At 48.2% G+C, this 19,358-nt stretch overlaps 1 protein-coding gene across 1 annotated transcript in view; it reads right to left on the minus strand.

The window, feature by feature from the left end:
* Positions 1-1,956: 1,956 nt before the first annotated feature.
* The window catches only part of SEC31B (SEC31 homolog B, COPII coat complex component), a 31,448-nt gene continuing 14,046 nt past the window's right edge, over positions 1,957-19,358 (minus strand). Inside the window, exons 6-27 of the mRNA XM_044665491.1 lie at positions 18,492-18,635; positions 16,807-16,949; positions 16,030-16,129; positions 15,656-15,817; positions 14,767-14,919; positions 12,267-12,497; positions 9,257-9,331; positions 8,800-8,895; positions 8,431-8,530; positions 7,532-7,710; positions 7,216-7,342; positions 6,830-6,975; positions 6,257-6,430; positions 5,971-6,138; positions 5,321-5,498; positions 4,822-5,139; positions 4,488-4,546; positions 4,145-4,291; positions 3,754-3,870; positions 3,366-3,437; positions 2,506-3,247; positions 1,957-2,115 (exon numbers count right to left, since the gene is read on the minus strand). Coding sequence (XP_044521426.1) covers positions 3,062-3,247; positions 3,366-3,437; positions 3,754-3,870; positions 4,145-4,291; positions 4,488-4,546; positions 4,822-5,139; positions 5,321-5,498; positions 5,971-6,138; positions 6,257-6,430; positions 6,830-6,975; positions 7,216-7,342; positions 7,532-7,710; positions 8,431-8,530; positions 8,800-8,895; positions 9,257-9,331; positions 12,267-12,497; positions 14,767-14,919; positions 15,656-15,817; positions 16,030-16,129; positions 16,807-16,949; positions 18,492-18,635 — 3,075 coding nt within the window. The 3' untranslated portion in view covers positions 1,957-2,115; positions 2,506-3,061. The remainder of the gene's footprint in view (positions 2,116-2,505; positions 3,248-3,365; positions 3,438-3,753; positions 3,871-4,144; positions 4,292-4,487; positions 4,547-4,821; positions 5,140-5,320; positions 5,499-5,970; positions 6,139-6,256; positions 6,431-6,829; positions 6,976-7,215; positions 7,343-7,531; positions 7,711-8,430; positions 8,531-8,799; positions 8,896-9,256; positions 9,332-12,266; positions 12,498-14,766; positions 14,920-15,655; positions 15,818-16,029; positions 16,130-16,806; positions 16,950-18,491; positions 18,636-19,358) is intronic.

Here is a 19,358-nt window from a genome sequence, read left to right on the forward strand (position 1 = left end):
GCCCCAGGGAGAGCAAAGAGCCACCAGTTTGCTTATGGAAGGGTAAAAATTGGCTCAAATTCAAAGGTCAAAGAATACAAAACTTTGTACTAAGTCGTATCTTAGTGGCTTAAGAGCTATCCGTGCATTTCTTGATTGGATGAGACAAAAAGATTATAAAATAAAATATTTATTTTATGAAATAAAAATATACTTAATTATATTTGTATATTTTATTATATATTATATTACATAATATATTAGTATATATTATTCTCTCTTATATTACATATTTATATACATATATATTTATCCAGGTTAAAGACCTACAGTGAGAGACTTATTTTGCTTCTATTCAATTAACAAACATTTGGTAAGTACTATATACTATCTCTAAAGGCAACTCATTCCTTTTTCACATAGCTCTGAACTACACAAACACCAACAAACAGAAAAATTTCCTTGTACAAAGAAATACAGAAAAAGATTTGTCCATGAAACTGCAAATTACTATTACATATGGCTTTTTAAAAAGTTTTTATTTTAGAAAGTATTGATAAATTCATATTAGTTTCAAAGCTGTCCTGTATGTCTCTGAACTATTTTTTTCTGTTTTTCTATTATTTTAAAATGATTCACTGATACTCTCTTCATTATTTTGTTTTAGCAACATTACCTTTTTGTAAAAGCCTACTTCCATCTCCCATTGCCGAGTTCTTCCTGGAGCTTTTATTTTGGGGAGTGGCCTAGGCTAGCTTCTGTGTCCTCTTGGCCCTGTTCCTGGCTTCTGGACTTCAAAATCAATTCCTTTTCTTTTCTTTTTCCTTTCCCCTCTCCTTCCCTTCTTTTTCCTTCCCTTCCTTTCCCTTTCCTTCCTTCCTTCCTCCATTTCTACTCAAGATTAAAAAGAAGACAATCTTGTATCAAATAAACATAGGCAAAACAAATCCAGATGTTGGCTTTGATCTGAGTTCCTACTGTTGGGCATATGCCCCAAGAAGGATAAAGGCAGATACCAACATATTAATAGCAGTACCCTCACCTGGTTCGTATTGATGACTAATATATTGAAAAGTACTTGGGTTTTTGCTCCCCTAGACTGGCCTATGAGAAAAGCTTGTCTAAGCAGCTTGATCATTCTCAAATATGGAGGGGACCTTGGGTTGAAGTTTTTCAAAACAATCTTTAGTCCTGGGGTAGGGCTATCTGGCTGTTGGTAATACAGAAGTCCTACTTCTCTCCCCACCCTTCTGCTTTCCAAAATCCTACCTGTCACATAGGAGATAAGACATAAGACAAAGCCAGAGAAGACTGCCATTTGTCACTTTTACTATCTGCCTAACCATGGGCAAGTGATTTTAATTGTCTAAGTTTTGGTTTCTTTGCTTATAAAATGGAATGGCGTAATACTTAGCTTAGTTACCTCATAGCACAGCAGGGAAAAATGTTACAAAAGTTGGAGCCAACGTTGCGAAGGCCATTTCCAACCTGAAGCCTTATTGGATCCCCCTTGTGGATACCTGCCTGTGTCCAGGGGTTAGAGGAAGTCTATCTATCAGGAAGACTGAGCAGGATCTGAGCCTTTGGGGTATGGCTCTGAGGGAGGGACTTCTGGGGACTGCTCAGGACCCTGATGTGGGTCTCTCCTCAGGGACACAAGAATCCAGGAAAACTGGAATCCTTTGCCTTTGCAGCCTCCAATTTTCTTCTTGTGGGTGAAGAACCCACTAGGTGTAAGTATATTTCTCCCCCTTTCCCCCCAAATGAGTTTAGCCTTCTTGAGAAAGGCCCCTTGGGCTCCTACTGTCCCCACAGCCCTGAATGTGTTCTGTGTGCACTACCTTGTGCCCATCCTGAAACCTTTGTATCACTAAGCTTAATGGACAGTAGAGACCATGTGGGGCCCATGGTAAGTATTCAGGAAGGGCTTTCTACTGGTAAGAAAAGGGACAAGGAAGGCTCTGACAAATGAGGGGATACAATCAAAGCAGCTTTATTTTACCCTCCAGTATTTCAGTGCATCAAACAGCAGAATCCAAAGGGTGAGCCAGAGAAGGAGGCTTGAGGCACATGGTGAGGAGCTTAGAGGAAGAAGAGCCGGAGGACCTTAAGAGCTCCCTATCCCTGGGGACTAACCTGTAGAGGACAGAACAAGGGCAAGTCCTCTCTTCTCTTACTCACTCCCCACATCCCAGAGCCCCTGTGATCACAGAATGGAAGCTCTAACAGTCCCCTGGGCCCACAGGATGCACATCCTGATGATCACCTATGACTACATCACAAGCCATCAGCCCAGAGAGGGGAAAGGAGGCAGTGTGTGGACTGAGACCTTGGATTCCTGGGCCCTCGCACAGGCACCCCTGCAGCCCAAGGAATCTGCTCTCTGGAGGAAGGAGGAAAAGGTAACCTGCCTAGCTCAACTGCTGAGCGGACTTGATAGAAGAGGTCCTAGTCTCCATTATTCTCTATAGCCTGGTGCCTCCCCCATCCTCCCTCACTGACCAGGGATCTGGACCGAACACTAACCAGCTCTTGTCTAACTCCAACAGAACTGGAGAGAGGCTTAAGGAGGAGTGAGGGTGAGAGCAGGGCCACAAAAGAGAGGAGAAAAGAACACTCGTGGGTGCCTAGAATGCTGGTGGAAAGAGGGTAGAGTAATGCAGAGTCCTTTCTCTTTCACCCTCTTTGAAGGCTGCAGAGGGGATGAGGCTGGGAGACAATGGAGTCTAAAGGAATCTAGGATGGGCTGAAGGAGGCAAGCCAAGTAGAAAAGGTAAAGGATGGGATGAGGATCTGCCTTTACAACACACAGCCAAGCCAAGTCAGCTCTCACACAGGCTGGGGAAGGGGCCTCAGTGCAAGCCCAGCTGGATGGACAGCCATCCAGATCTAGGGATCTAGGACTGGGGGGTCTAGAGACACGGGAGAGGAAAAGAGACTATTTTTGGTGTCCCCTTAATTCTGAGGGGGTGGGAGAGGGAAGGTGGGACACATGCCATCTATCCATCCATCACCATCTATCTGAGCACCCCATCAGTCCCCCAACCTCTGAAAGAGGGATGGGAGGACACAGTGGCCCATCTCATTGTCCCCCTTGAAGCTTGTGGGCAATGGTGAGGATGGTCTTCAGGGCAGGCATGAAGCCAGACACCTCACTAAAGCTGCTGCTGCTCACCACCTGGGTGTGCACCACCAGGGCCTGCTCGTAACTACCAGTATCCACACATCGGGAGACCTCATGGAGCCCAGCCAGAACGTTGGGAGACAGCTGTGAGGGGACAGAAGGCAACACTGGGTTAGGGTCAGTGGGTTTCAGGGGAGAATGCTGGCCTTCCCTGTGTGGCTAGGAGATGTAGCTCAAGAAGAAAAAAAGGGGAGGTACCCACCATTCCCTCCTGCAGCTTCTCATACAGGTATTCCAATCTCAGGGCCACTTCCTCCAGCTTCCGTTTTGTTTTCTGAAAGTAAGGGAAGAAGATGTATGAGTGTGAGCCTGGCTGGGGGCCAGCATCAGACAGCTCTTTCATCCACCTTGCTATGGTCAGTCAGTCAGTCAGGGCAGGGCCTGAGCTGGATGTCATCCCTACTGCCCCTGAACAAAGGTGCCACTGTGAGCGACCTTCTCTCTCTTACCCTCAGGGATTAGCCTTTCCAGAGCATGAAAGGAAGTCAGGGGGCTGAGCAGGGCTCCCATGGCTGGAGGGGGTGATAAGTTGGAGCCCGTCCTTTGGGGAAGGGGCAGGGCAGGATCTCCCACCTCAAGGTCATACGCACAGGGTCAGAGGCTGACAGGGCACAGCGCTGGAGAAGGGCTTCAAAGCTGGTCTTGAGTGGCCGGTGCTCTGGGGGGATCTCCTTCTTCCTCACTGGTTCAGGTGGCAGCTGCTGTAGCTGCTGATAAATGAGACAGACAGAGAAGTCAGATGGTTAGGTCAGTCCAGACAGGACTACAAGACATAAGAGACCAGGCTGTATTAACAGACAAACTGTTTTTATCTCACATTCCCCAAGGACTGACTCCATGGTCCCCACAGTGTCACTTTGATCCCTCTGGGAAAAAGGGGGCTCTGGACCAACAGAGAGGGAAGTTAAACTTAAGGTCTCTGTGCGCAGGGGGATTGGGGGAAGAACCCACCCCTCCCCCAGCCTCCTTCATTCCTCTTACTTGTAGACTAAGCTCTCCTGGAGCTCCTGGGGGAGCCTGACCCATGCCAGAAAGTGAAGGGCCGGGTGAGCAGGCTTCTCGAGGATTAGGGGGCAGATTCCCGATAGGAGCAGTGATGGGGGCTGGAGGTGTAAACATCTCAGGCAGCTAAAATGAAGCATACGAAAGGCTGCAGGTCCAGTTAGGAATCTCCTTGGGCTCTTACAGAAATTTGGAGAGTAAAAAGAGTGAGGGTGATTGAAGCAGTGGGTGGATAAATGAGTTTCTGGTGTGTGTGGGGAAACGAGTTGAACCAGGGTACTTGTGGAGGGGGTGGGCAGAGTGGTATGCATGAGGGGCTAACCTTTGTTCTTTGGAGGCCTCCCTTGGAAGCTGAGGTATCTCTGCAGGGTTCCCGGAGCCCTGTTGGGGCATGGAGGGATGGACAGGAAGAAAAATAAGGGACTATGGTCCATCAAGATGAACAGACCTTCCCCTCCCCTGCCAGCTGGAGCCAATACATACAGTTATTCATCTTCAACCATTTCCCCTATGTAACATTCTCTAACCCCACAAGGCTCCAGATAGTGATAGAAGGTAGACTGCTTCAGAAAGGAGCTTTCTAAAGAAGACCTGACTGATGGGGGAAGCCCTGTGGGAAGGAGACAGGAGGGACAAAGGAGGAAAAAGAAACTGACCTGTCTGGGGTTCCAGGATGCTGGTGGCTGGCAAAGTTCTAGAAACTGGAGCACCAGGCCCTCCAGAAGGACATGTCATAGGGAAACTAATGGGAGGAACCGGAGGTTGGGAGCCAGTGGGGGGCGGTGGGCCAGGCCCAGGGGACCAGGCGGGAAGGGAAGTGGATGGGACCCCTGCTAGGAAAGTAGAGCCGGGAAATGACACTGTCTGAGAAGCCATTGGCGGAGGTGGCCCAGGGAAAGTCTGGGCACCTGGGAAGCCCACAGGACCGGGGGCCTGGGTCTGCTGCACTCCCAGCAGCTGTGGCTGAGGCAGAGCTGAAATGGAAATGGGAGAGAGGTCAGGTGACCCTTAGAGCCCTGACCCAGAGAAAGGAGAATTAGGACATGAGCCCAGGGATTGTTCAGAGAGGGGAATGGGAGAATGGCACCTGCCATAAGCAGGTCGGAACTCAGCCAGCTTCTCCTAGTTCTTCTCTACTCCTATCAACTCACTCACCTGTCCCTACTCTAGGACCTGGTGGGGGAGGTGGAACCAGCCGGGGGCCTGCTGCCCTAGAGTCCCTAGTGGTCTGGGTTCTGGGGTTCTGATAGGTGCTTGGGTGGGTGAGGGCCAACGGCATCGTTGCTGAGGGCTGAGACATGAAGACCCTTGGTCCTGGGGGTGGAGCTGAGACCTGTGGAGAGAGGGGGTCCACATATGAAATGGAAGCCAGGTGATTAGGGAGGAGATAGAGAAGAAAACAACTCCCCATTTTCCACTGCTAGAAATGATCTATTGCCATTATAAGGCCAGCCAGGAGATGGCTATGTTTATTAATCCAATCTGGGCCTTGGGAGGGGAAGGGTATTCTCTCACTTAGGGGTTCTCAGCACGTCCCTGATACCCTCGACCTCAAGATCTGAGATCCACTGTTTGAAGGAGTTAGACCTAAAAGGGGCCTGCAGAATGATCCACTCCTTGGTTCACAAATGAGAAAATTGAGGTGTAGAGTTTAAAAGATTTTCCTAAGGTCATAGGAGGCAAGGAAGCAGAACTGGGATTCTAACCCTGCTCTTCTGTCCCTAAATGCAATGTCCTTTCCACATATGTGAACCCAGAAGACACACTTCCTCACCTTTCCTATCCCACTTCAAAGAAGGCCTCACCTGGTGAAGGGGCCGGAATCCTGCAGTGTGGAGCCGGACTCCAAGGCCTCTAGGCTGGGGAGAAGATCTCACAGGGATCCGAGGAAAGGGGAAAGGAGGAGGCTGCTGATTCAGGAGCCCAGGCCCCTGGGCATGGAAGAGGCGATCTCTCAACTGCTGGACAGGAGGCTGCAATATCAACAACATGGAGAGATAGAACAAAAGCCCAAGCTGACCTGACCTCCTAAGTTCATCCATCTTTTCCTCTATCCCTCCCTCAGCCCAACTCTGCAAGGGGATCACTCACTTGAGTACAGTGGCTGGGAAGATAGCTCATGGCAATGGCAAGGCTGCCCTGCGCTGCCAGTAAGCTGGCATACTGAGTAACTCTGTGGGCTGTGACAGGACCAGAGACTGCCCTTTCTGGGTGCTGGAGCAACTCTGGGCTCTTACTAAGAACCATCACCTTCTCCATCAGGTCCTTTGGTGACAAGAAGAAGAAAAAAGATAAGGGTAAGAAGTCCTTCCCTCCTGACTAGCTTCCAGGGATTCAATATCACAGAGACTTCCCAGGGAGTATGATTGGGGCATGGCCTTCTGACTAAACCCTGATATCTGTGAGGAGGCTATTACCCACAGAAAAAAGTTTGTTATTCTCTGACTCTGACCACCATCTTCTTCTGTTCAACCTGCTCAGACCCAACCAAAGTCATCCTCTTCCTTCATTCCAACCCTGCCTTGCCCCAAGAAGGCTCCAAACCCTGAGGGCCTCACTAGTCCCCAAAGTCTATGGTCCTAGCTTTTCTGATCCTGTTGCAGCAGATCCCAGATCATGGCCATCAGTGCCTGTCTCGGTATCCAATATCCAGGTATCTCATACCTGCAAAGTCATGGGTAAAGAAGTCTGGTGGATTTTCATCCAGCACTCCACCAGCCGCTCCACATTTCCTGAGCAGATGTAACAGAGGCAGGCTTCAGCAGATAATGTTCCCCCACCTTCCTGCTCTAGGCGGATTCCCAGCATATCTGTAGGGAGAAGGAAGTTTCACTAATACTGGAAATCCTAGCTACCTCATCTTGCCTCTCTTCCAGAAGGAAACCTGTTAACCAGATGGCATAGGCTTTATGGCTGGATAGGGAAGCATGGCACACCTCAGATATGGAACGGCAGTTAGATAATGATAATAGCCTGCCTCGTTTGACCAGGGAGATGTAGTGAGAAGAAAGGAGGCTCAAGGCAGAAGGGAGAAGGCTGGGCATACCTACCACAGAGCTCAGGGAAGTCTTGGCGGCCACAATGTGTCAGCAGCAGGGCCAGAGTCTCTTTCCAGTTCTTCAGACTGCATGAACATACTACGTTCTTCCACTTCTGCTCCACCATGCAGGCCAGAAACTATTGAAAAGTAGAGAAAAGTTTTCAGCACTGAGGCTTAAGGGCACAGAGGAGTGGGTGTTGGGAGGAAGGGGTTCCCCACCAGCCCAGTGGCTGGAAAAGACCACGTGCAGGGTACACTGCCCATGCTATACTATTATCACACATGTCCCAAGTCTGTGTCTCTCCTCCCTGGTGACTGATACATACTGAGGCAATGCTGGACTTCTTCTGGGCAAAGTAGCGCTGCTGAGTTTTCCGCAACAACTTATCCCCACCAATTCCAGCCAGGATGATGGCATCCGCAAACCTTTCCTCCTTCAGACAGAGTTCCACAGCATGACCCAGTTCTCCCAGCAGCAGAGCCTGGCTTAGCAGCCCATCAGTGTCTGAAAGGACCAACCTCTTTCAGTCAAATCACAGATCCAGGGCTTTGTTTCACCCCCAACATTCTCTTCATAAACATAGGACCTTGTTCCCTTTCCCACCAGAACCTTTAACTCGCACCAACCACCACTACATAGAAGACCCCTCACAATGCCCACCAGATCCAAGCCTCCCATTATTCTCCCCTAATATATAAGACCCATAGCTCTCATCCCCTTACCCAGCTACAGAACCTGCAACCTTGATAATTCCCCTTACTTGACTCTCTGCCCAGGTCTCACCCCCCACCCCGGGGGTGGGCCCAGGAATATTCCAGCTTGGGGAGGGGCCTGTACTTCACTAAAACTGTATATTTCGTGGAAGAGATTATTCAGTTGGTATTAGAACCTCTTTGTCCCTCTGACAGGAAGGCAGGAGGACTGGGAGAGGACACTACATGCACTAACCAAGCCAGTATCTTCTATTAAGCCCTTCCCACCAGGCAATGGGATGGACCCACCCTGGAAAATCATCTCAAAGGAAAAGCTCAGACAGTGAGACAAAGCAGGAGAAAAAGTGAAGTTGATGGGAAGTGGAAAGATACTCTTTGTACCCAGGAAATGTCTCGCACATGACCTCTGTTCAGAGGTGGCCCCTCCTCTCCCATGCTCCATATGGGAGCATGGGGCTTATTGCCTGGGTTTGCACAAGCCTGGACACAGTTCTCCCCCAGATGGGGGCACCTTCTGTGACAGGGATCTCCAACGGGGTCATGTTCTGAGGGACAAGCTCATCAAAGAAGGCAGAGGACGCAGCAGATTCCTCCGAAGAGCGTCTCGAGCCCTGTACCAGGAGGGGGAGGATGGAGAGAGGTGACAACCCAGGGTCTTCGCTCTAGGTCACAGCCTCTTGGCTAGCTAGGGGAGCCCCTCTGTGAGTCCATTCCCTCATCTATGCCCTCAGAGGAGAGAGTGGGAAGGGAAAGGATGAACAAGCTAAGGCCCAACCCCACCTTGGGTTCTATAGGCACCTGAGGAGCCAAGTACTGCAGGGAAGGTAGCCCAAAGCCCCAAGACTGCCCTCCCATGTGCCTTGAGAATGTCCCACCACACCTGCCTGCAGAAGGCTTGTCTGTTCCAGTGGAGGTCACCTCCTTTGGGGTGAAGACTCTCACCTACTTCTGAACCACTCCTCAAACATGTGGCCATCTGCAGGAAGAGAGCTTTGAGCATCCTCTCAGACTAAGCCCTCTGCCCTCTACTGCACACAAGGACATGGGATAAGAACTGTGGTGAGTGCTGGGGGAAACAATGGGGCTGCAGGTTATATTCTCAGATGGGCTCACACCCCACTGCCTTGAGGCCTTGCTCCCTCTGTTTGCTCATCAAGACTCCATGAATCTTTTGAGGGACCTGTCTGGGAACCTTTGGCCATCGTCCTCCAGAGTCTAAGAAAGGAAAAAGGCCCAAGCCCAGGGGACTAGGAAGGAGCCCAGTTTCTGTGTCTCTTCTGACAGATTTTCTTGCTCCCTGAAACTGTCACAGGTCTCTGAATTGGAAAGCAGCTCACCTTCTCGTATAGCTCCTCCTTACTATATCCTAACAGCTTGAGGAATTTGATCCTGGATTCCTTTTCCAAAGTGGCCTAGGGAACAGAAGTAAAGTCAGTCAATTAATGATTGGACCTTTCCTGAATCACATTTAACAGGGGATATTCCAAAAATTCAAGGTTCTCTGTATTCCTGAAATGGCTTGGGCTGAGGTCTCAAACGACTTATGTGAGCAAAGGCAAAGGCCATCTCTCCTTCAATTTGGTGTCCTGCCCTGAATGCATAAGAACAGACTTCCCTTTAACTGCCCAGAAACTGAACTCTTTCTGTGCTCTGTTTGACTCCCAAAGGCACTGAGTCCCGTTTTGTACCTCTCTGTTTCTCAGACCTTGTGTTCTCCACACAGTGCAGGGGGGACTAACCCACTTTCTGCTGCCCTCTGATAGAAGCCGAGCTTCCTTGGTCTCTTTCCAATCTAGGCTTGCTACAACCTTTCCCTATTTTTCTAACTTGGCTCTTTGCACTTCATTTGATGGTTCTGCTCAGCATGACTCTAACAAGAGCTCCTCCTGTGGCCCCTTTCTCTTGAGACGCTAACCTACCTAGCTTCAGTTACAACTTAGACTGATGCCTAGTGATCAGTTGTCACCCAAACCAACCTCTGATGTCTCGGGAAGACCCAGCTTTTGCTGAAAAAAATCAAGGCCATTCACCATGAGCTCCTTCTTGTTGCCTCTTCCTCATCTCCTATCACTTGGGTGCCTTCTTTTATTTTTGTCTCCTTCACTTACACTTCACATGATAAGGTAGCCTTGCTCCTTTCCAAGGTTAATCCCTTTACATGTTCAAACAGTCCTATCCCATCCTGACTCCTCTGCTAGACCATCCCATGTGTTATTCCCACTCTTTTACTTATTTTCAATCTCTCTCTGTCTCCTGGCTCCTTCCCTACTGTCTACAAACATGCCCATGTCTCCCTCATCCTCTCTTGAGCCTTCCATGAACACTTACTAGCATCCTATATCTCTTCTGGCCTTTATAATAACTAAACTCCTCTAAAAGAGATGCTTCCATTTTCTCTCCTCACTTTTTTCTTAACCTCTCAAAATCAATCTTTGGATCTTATTCTACCAAAACTGCTCTCTCCAAAGTTACTAATTGTCTCATAGCTGCCAAATCCAATGGTCTGTCTTCTATTCTCTTCTCTTTGACCTTCTTGCAGCCTTTGATGACATTGATGACTCTTTCCTCTTTGAGCCTCCCTTCTCTCTAGGTTTTCAGGATACCACTATCTCCTGGTTCTCATCCTACCTATTTGTTATGAGTAATTTATATACTATATGACTGTTCCTTCTCTGTCTCCTTTGCAGGATCTTCTCCCAGATCATGCTCTCTAACCATAGATGTTCCTCAATGTACTGTCTTTGGGCTCTCGTCTCTTTTCTCTTGATAATGTTATTTGGTTATCTCATCAGCTTCCATGGATTTAATTACAATCTGTCTCTATGCTGATGATTCTCAACCTACCTAGTCTGACCCAATCTCTTTTCTGATTTTTAATCTTACATCTCCAATTACCTGTCAGATATCTCAACAGGGATGTCTAAGTAGACCTCTTAAATTTAAAATGTCCAAAACAGAACTCATTATCTTTCTACCTAAACCTTCCCTACCTCTTATCTTTCCTATTATTGTAAAGGGTAGCACTATTCTTAGTTCAGCGATTCCCAAAGTGGGCGCCACCACCCCCTGGTGGGTGCTGCAGTGATGCAGGGGAGTGGTGATGGCCACAGGTACATTTGGAGGCAGTGAATAACTGTAAAAGGGGGCGGTGATAGTATGTGACAGGGGGCGCTAAGTAATATTTTTTCTGGAAAGGGGGCAGTAGGCCAAAAAAGTTTGGGAACCACTGTACTTAGTTCCTCAGGCACAAAACAGAGGAGGAATCCCAAATTCCTATCTTTCATCTCCCACATCCAATCTATTGCCAAGGCCTACTGATTCCATCTTCACAACATTTCTTAAATGCCTCTCCTCACCTCTGCCATTGTCCTTGCCCTGGTGCAGGCCCTCCTCAATTCCTGCCTGGACTATTGCATCAGCCTGCTGGTCCTTCCCAACCCCAGTCATTTCTCCATCCCACTGTGATTCAGTCACATCACCCCACTACTCAATAAACTCCATAGACTGCCCAATGCCTCTAGGAGCAAATGTAAAATGCTATTTGGCATTCCAAGTCCTTCCTAACCTCATTCCCTCCTGCCTTTCCAGTCTTCTCACATCTTATTCCTCATCATACCCTTTTCAGTCTAGTGACACTGGCCTCTTGGCTATTCTATAAACAAGATCCTCCATCTCTTGGCTTGGGTTTTGTTTTTTTTTCCTGGCTGTCCCCCATACCTGCAATAGTCTCCCTCTTCTGCTGTGATCATTGACCCCTCTGGATTCCTTTAATTCCCAACTAAAATCCCTTCTTTTATTGGAAACCTTCCCCAACCCCTCTTAATTCTAGAAACATTCTTTAGTTAATTATTTCCTGTAGCTTGTTTGTACATATTTGTTTGCTTGTTGTCTCCTTCATTCAATTGTGAGCTCTTTGAGAGCAGGTGTCTTTTGTGTCTTATTGTATCCCAAAACTAATAAATATTTGCTGATTGATTGATTTCTAGCTCTTGTGCTTTCTCTCCAGAATCCATCCCTATTGGTCTCTAGTTAACATTATTCATCTTGTATAGCCATTTATCTCTGGCCTCTCCACCACTACCTTTTCATTCTTTCAGTCATCAAAGTATTGTGTAAAAATATTCTGCATCTGAAGGAAAGACCTGGAATCCTTTTCTCCTGGAATCTTCTGCCTTGCTGTTCACCTTTCCAGACTCTCCCTGACCCTCCGTCTCTCCTAGCATCTCACCCTCAGTCAATGTGGCAGCTTCTCATTCCCAGATACCAGTCTATGCCTAGTTCATGACTAGGGAGCTAGCCTGGGGTTGCAGCCTCTAAACAGACATGGGCATCCAATGAGCCTCATACCTTTAGGAATTGCCAGATGTCCTTCTCAGAGGGCAATGAAGCTCGCTGGATCTGACTTTGACAGTAATTCAGGAGACTACCTGACCCTAAAGCCTCGTGAAGTTCCATGGACCGTGCCAACAGCTCAGACTCTGTGGTAACTTGACTGATGAAGATGAGGTGAGAGATAGGCTGTGGTAATTGCTGGGTTGGGGGGCTGGGCAGACCAAAGGTGACCAGTTTTCCCCCAAACTGTAAAAAAAGAAGAAAGATCACACGTAGTCTACTCACATACTAAAGACCAGAACATGGTCTGTGCTTTGTTCTCCCCTCTTTCAATCACCACCAAAGAATGCTGCAACTCAGCGAGGGGAGTCACTGTTAATCCTGCATCTGAATTCCAGTTCTGCCACTTACGTGACGCTGGAAAAGTTACTTCACCTCTTAGGCCTGCGTTTCTACACTTTAAAATAAAGAGGTTGGACTGGATAGTCTTTATGTGTGCTTCCATCTCTGAACTCCAATCACCTGATGAGTAAGAGGAGCTTGGAACCACTAGAGAAGGAATGGGGAGCCAGCCACAGAGATAGGCTGCTTAATGCATTTGGACAGACTGACCTGAAGAGAACTCCTCAGGCTTCAGGCCACTGCTAGATCCCTAGGGAACATGCCTTCTACAACCAGGAGTCCCAGCCAGGACTGAGAAGAGTGAGTCCTTCTAAGCTGTGCTACTCAGTGTTCCAGACTTCACTACAGACATTTGTTCTCTAAAAATATCACCATCCACATTATCCCAGTTGGAAATCCTTGCTGTCACCTTTAACTCTTCTCTTTCCTCTCCCTACTTCTCCAGGCTGTCATTTCTTCCTTCAGATCTTGGATACTTCTCACCTCTTGCTCCCCAATGCCACCATTAGTTTTGGTTCTCATCACCTTGTTCCTGGTCACTGCAATGGTTTCCCAATTGGCTCCTCTGCCTCCAGGATCTCCCTAGGCCAAGCTGTCTTTAACATCAGTGTCAAATTAACATCCCTACAGCACACAGAGTCCTGCCACTACTCTACTCACAAATCGTCCTCATTGGCCATAGAAAGAAAGCCAAACTCCTCTGACCACCAATCGAAGTCTTTCTTTGCAGTGTTGTCTGCTCTCCTATGGGCACCCTTGGCTTCCTGGCCCCAGAACTCACAAGGTTTACTCATGTATCTGGGTCTGCCTCCCCACAAAGAGTGTTCTTTGCTTTTCTCCTTGCCCTTCTAAACCCTTTCCATCTTTTAAGCCCCAGAGGAAGGGCCATCTTTTTCATGTTTTCTTTGATTCACTAGCCTATATCAACCCCCCCTCTGAATTCCTATGGGTTCTTAGTTTGAATCAAAGTTTGGATACTTAACTATTACATTTGTCTTCCAGAAAAGGCTAGAAAGGAATACATCTGCATTGCTCTTTATAGTTTACGAATGTTTTTTTTTTTAAACCGTTAACTTCTTTGTATTGGCTCCTTGGTGGAAGAGTGGTAAGGGTGGGCAATGGGGGTCAAGTGACTTGCCCAGGGTCACACAGCTAGGAAGTGTCTGAGGCCAGATTTGAACCTAGGACCTCCCATCTCTAGGCCTGGCTCTCAATCCACTGAGCTACCCAGCTGCCCCCAAATGTTTATTTTTTTAAAAACCCTTACTTTCTGTCTTAGAATCAATACTGAGTATCACTTCCAAGGCAGAAGAAGAACAAGGGCTAGGAAACAGGGCTTAAATGACTTGGCTAGGGGTCACAGAGCTAGGAAGTGTTGGAGGTCACATTTGAACCCAGGACCTCCTGCTTCCAGATCTGGCTCTCAATCCACTGGGCCACCCACCTGCTGCTACAAAGTGTTTTACAAGTCATTATCTCATTTTATCTTCATAGGTCACCATATAGCACAATAGAAAGGGTGCTAAATCTGAAGTGAGAGGATCTGGGGTTCAAGTACTAGATCTGCCATGTACTTCCTGCGGGTCACAAAGCAAGTTGCTTAACACCTTTAGATCCCCATTTCCTTATCTGCAAAATATAGACATTGAACTAGAAGACCTCTACAATCCCTTCTGGCTTGAAATCTATGATCCTGTGACCTTCTGAAATAAGTAGAACAGGTATGGCTACTTCTATTTTACAGATTCAGAAACTGGTTTATCAAGGCTGCTCCATCCATCAGACCATGTTGTCTTCAATGAAAGGTCTTTGGGGGAAAGAACCACGTAAGACTGTTTCCTCCAAAGCCCCCAGGAGGGATTTCATAGGAACTAAGACTGAAGGGAAAGTGAACTAAGCCTATTCATTTTGCCAATGAGGACAATGAAGCCTAAAGAAGTGATTCATACAAGATAGCATGTAAGAGACATCACTTTATTCCTGCTCATTGACCCTATATATGCATGCGTGCACACACACACTCACTCCACTCTCTCTCTCTCTCTCTCTCTCTCTCTCTCTCTCTCTCTCTCTCTCTCTCTCTCTCTGTTGACAAGAGAAGAACAGAACTTACTGCAAATGAGGCACCTGTTGGCCGACGAACCCATTTTGGGGGCTTCTTCAGTGGAGGAATTAAGTTGGTGTGGGCCACCTGCTCCGGTACCTCCAGTGGAGGAAGAGGATGGCCAGTGCCAAATGGATCAAGGCTACTGAAAGAAGATGAGATCTGAAGGCAGAAGCATGGATGAGTCAGTAGTATGAAGCAGAAGACCCAGCCAAGGCCTCAGGTCACATAAATGCCAACCCACAGCAGCCTGGGCTGCCCTCAAGAGTGCTAGTTTCTAAAATCTGTAGCTGAGAGAAGGAAACAGAGCCCGCCGCAAGTCAGGGTCCACCCTGGGATTTGACTCCAATGATATTCCCTGCAGGGCATGAGAGCAGGGGTGCTAGGGTATAGCCTTCACCTTTCTAATATGCCTCATGAAAGGGAGGATTAGAAGCTGCCAGGCTCTCTTTGAACATAATAACAGCAGCAGCTCACATTCACTGAGTGCTTTAAGGTTATAAAAACACCTGTACAAAATAGTCCTTAAGGTAAGGAATATTAATATCTATCACAAGGATGGGTATTAGAAGTGTTATTCTTTTCCCTTTTTTATAGATGAGAAAAGGAAGGTCCTGTGAGTCCCCCAAGGAATAACAAAGTCAGAGCCTAAACCCCAGGTTCTTGACTCCTGGGCCCAAGCCGTTCTCATGGTGCCAACTTGCAAAGCCTGACCCTCAAAGTGCTGGCCACGTCCAACCTAAGCCACAGATTTCAGAACAACTGGCACTGCCTGTCTCCTTGAGTGAGAGACCTCAGAGGAGTTTGGTTCCAAACTCATTGCTGTGCCCTGTGCCCTGGCTGCCTGCTCCAGTCACAGTTTCCCCTAGAGCCTACCATCCCCACCCTTTGCCTTCACCTTGTCGGCTTGGGTCTTCTGCTGGGCTTCCCAGTTTCCTCCCATGACTGAGTACAAACTGATCCAGCCATTGAAGGAGGCAGCTGAGAATACTGGAGGGTTCCTTGGACACCACTGGACATCAAAGCACCATCGGTTCTGTGTGGGCAGCTTATATACCACCTGATGTAGGGAGATAAAATCATCACGGCCCAGCCCCCAACAAGGCAGACCTGAGCACATGCCTCAAAGAAGAGCTATCCCTCCTGCCCCTGCATTGCCAAAGTCAAACTCTTGTGGCTCTCCAAAGGTCTAGCCCCCAGAGCATCACCTTCTGCCTCCTCCAACTTCCCTCTCGTCCTCTACTACCTGCTCCTGGGGCAGCCCCTGCCCACCTCTCCGCTTCCCAGGTTCCAGCACAGGATCTGGTTATCTTTGGCGCTACTGAGCAGCAGCTCTGGGTCAGCCTGGCTCCACGACACTGACAGCACTCCCCTAAAAAGTCCAGAAGTCAGAAGTCACTCCATTATGGCATCTGTTTCTCTCCTGAAGGATATGCTAGTGCGAAAAGTACCAATTAAGACCACCTAAGCAGATGGCATCTATTTAGAATGAGGTGTTGGGCTACTGTCTATCCCTAGGAAGGCAATGAGAACTTGACCTTTGTCTTGTGAAGGAAGGTTCAACAGCCAAATATGAGAGATTTGGCTATGTGTGGGCTACAGGGCGGCAGCAACAGTTCTTGGGGCACAGCTTGCAGGGAGGTGCCAGCCGTTGTAGGGGGTCGAGGTTTTGGAATCTCAATTTTAGCTGTTGTTAAATGTCTTGGTGAAGGTAATCTTGATATCTAGAGGGCTAACATAGATGAAAGCCTGAGGGAATCTCCCAAAGAGGGTAACTGCTGACCTAAATAATCTCAATGACCCCTGGCTACCCTTGGAGGCCCTGCCAGGCTAATGGCTGGCTAAGGCCTTCAGTGCCAGCAATAGCCATGCACTATGAGGCTCACAAAACCCATGAGGCCTGAAGTGGATGGCTAGAATCTCAGACTGTTTTCCATGATCCAGAGGTCCGCAGCAATCCCTCAGGGACCTATGGTCTCAGAGCTGTAGGAGCAGGGCCAAGAACCCAGGTCAGCTACCTCCCAACAACGATGGAAAGTCTGGCACTACCTGCTATGGCTGTCCAGCACTTTGAGTGGGGATGAGGCAAACCGTAGGTCCCACATTTGGATCACTGGAAGGCGATCGTCCTCAGAGCACAGCACCAGCTGTGTAGCCACTTCTGGATGCCAAGCCAGGCCAGAGCAGTGCATCTGAGGGTCAAACAGGTCCCACCTTACACTGTGTCTGACCATTCTATGTTTAACTCCAGCCAGGCTGTGAGCTCCCTAAAGTGAGGGCATTGCTTCTTTGGTCTCCTCCATGGAGACATGCCTGATGCCAGCCATATGCTAGGCATTAGTAAAGCGCTGCTGGCTCATGATGAAGGAAGGTAGAGGCTGAGTACCAAGCAGGGAGGTGGGCCACCTAGGAGACACCCATACACAAGTGTTTGGCTCAGCCTTATTCAGCCTTGTGCTCTCATTAGGCAAACTAAAGATATTGACAGGCCCACAATCCCAGCAAATGCAATAGGAGGATGTGATGGGGATAAGAGAGGCTAGGGCAGAAATACAGGATGGAAAAGGAGCTGTAAGTACCAAGACATCCAATTCAAATATTTATGAAGCAAGTGTGAACTTAGGGGCCTGTCCCTAGGACAACTGCATGCAGCAAGTCCTTTGGGGCTGTGCTGGGAATGGGAAGGGGGTATGTTGGGCTTTGTCACTGCAGCCCTGGCTTCATCTCAATGTGCCATTAATTAATCCTGCAATTACAATCAGTCAGGGGAAGCCAAGGGCCTCTGACAGAGAAGAGCTCCATGAACAGCGGTGTCTCCTTTGACCATGAGGGGCAGAGGGGAGACAGCAGAAGGGGATAGGAGGTGGAGCAGGAAGAAAATAAGGGATACAGAAAATAGGAAGAAAAACCAGGGGGGTACAAAGGGGGATACCTACTCCTAAGAGCTTAAAATGTAATGGTGAGGGACAGCTGGGTAGCTCAGTGGAGTGAGAGTTGGGCCTAGAGACAGGAGGTCCTAGGTTCAAACACGGCCTCAGCCACTTCCCAGCTGTGTGACCCTGGGCAAGTCACTTGACCCCCATTGCCCACCCTTACCAATCATCCACCTATGGGACAATACACCGAAGTACAGGGGTTTAAAAACAAACAAACAAACAAACAAACAAAAATGTAATGGTGAGGGGACAGCTAGGTGGCTCAGTGGATAGACAACCAGGTCTGGAGACAGGAGGTCCTGGGTTCAAATCTGGATATAGACACTTCTTAGCTGTGAGACCCTGGGCAAGTCACTTAACCGTCATTGCCTTGCCCTTACCACTCTTCTACCTTGGGGAACAAATGCTTAGTATTGTTTCTAAGACAGAAGGTAAGAGGGGTTTTGTTTGTTTGTTTGTTTGTTTGTTTGTTTGTTTGTTTGTTTGTTTTAAGTGCTGAGGGTATTCAGAAGGAGATATCCAGTAGGCAGAAAGTGAGAGGGTCAGAGGTCTCCTGCCAAGTCCTGTATATGAGCAATCATGTAACCTCTTTGTGGCTCAGTTTCCTAATCTATGACAACTGAAGTCTTGAAAGTGAAAAGCAAAGGTATAGATATAAAATAGAACCAAGGGCAGAACCTCAGGTGGGTCCAGTTTACATTTAAGTTACATTTAAGTAAAAGGAGGAGCCAGTGAGAGGGACAGAGACAGGGCATTCAGAGGGGTTGAAGGAGAGTGTGAGGCACTTCCATCACTCACCCTATTGCTGTGGTCGCTGACCTTGATGATGGGCTCATTCTTCCTGAGGTCCCACACCACAGCCTTACCACTGGGATGAGCAGAGGAAAGGATGTGCTGGACTTGCTGATTCCAAGACAGAGCACTAACATCCTCTGGAGGCTGCTGAGGCAGAGATGTGCCACTGTAGGGCCCGGCACCCTTCTTTTCAGATCATGGGGTGCCTATTGCTCTGGTTAACCAGATAGAGGCCAAGAGCAGGTGTAGACTGGGACACCATCCCAGAAGAATCCCAGGGAGCAAGAGCAAAACTTTTAGGAGAAGCCCTTTGAGCTGTGAAGTTGCTGGGAAGGGGGATTTTTAAGCTTTTGTCACTTGGACCATCCTGATTCCATCTTAATGTGCCACTGACCATTAGTTAACTTAGCAATGATAATAGGTCAGGGAAAAGCCAAGGGCCCCAGACAAAAAGGCTTTTTCGGCAGTTATGGTGCTTCTGACCATGCTCAAGGTGGGTTAGGGGGTGTATAAGGGCCAGAGAGCCTTCGCACCACAGGGAGAATGAAAGAGAGATAACCATGAGAAATATTCAAGGAGAAACTCAAGCTAGAAAATACCTAGCTGACAATGCCAATAAATTCAAACACAACTTACCTCACGATACTGCAAGCACAAGGGAGGGAGGGGACAGGAAGTAAAGAGAAGACAATTACAGAGTGACAGGCAGACACAAACAGACACAGGCAGGCAGGCAAAAGTATACTTCTGAATGGAAAGTCTGAATTTCCCCCTTCCCAGAGAAGTTAGAAACTCATGCCAGGAATATTGATGCTCCCTCCCTGCCTGATATAGGGTTGGGTGCCTCCCTCCCTTTCCAAAGGACCCTTG

Source organism: Gracilinanus agilis, chromosome 2 (assembly GCF_016433145.1).
Source record: "Gracilinanus agilis isolate LMUSP501 chromosome 2, AgileGrace, whole genome shotgun sequence".
In the NCBI taxonomy this organism is placed as follows: Eukaryota; Metazoa; Chordata; class Mammalia; order Didelphimorphia; family Didelphidae; genus Gracilinanus; species Gracilinanus agilis.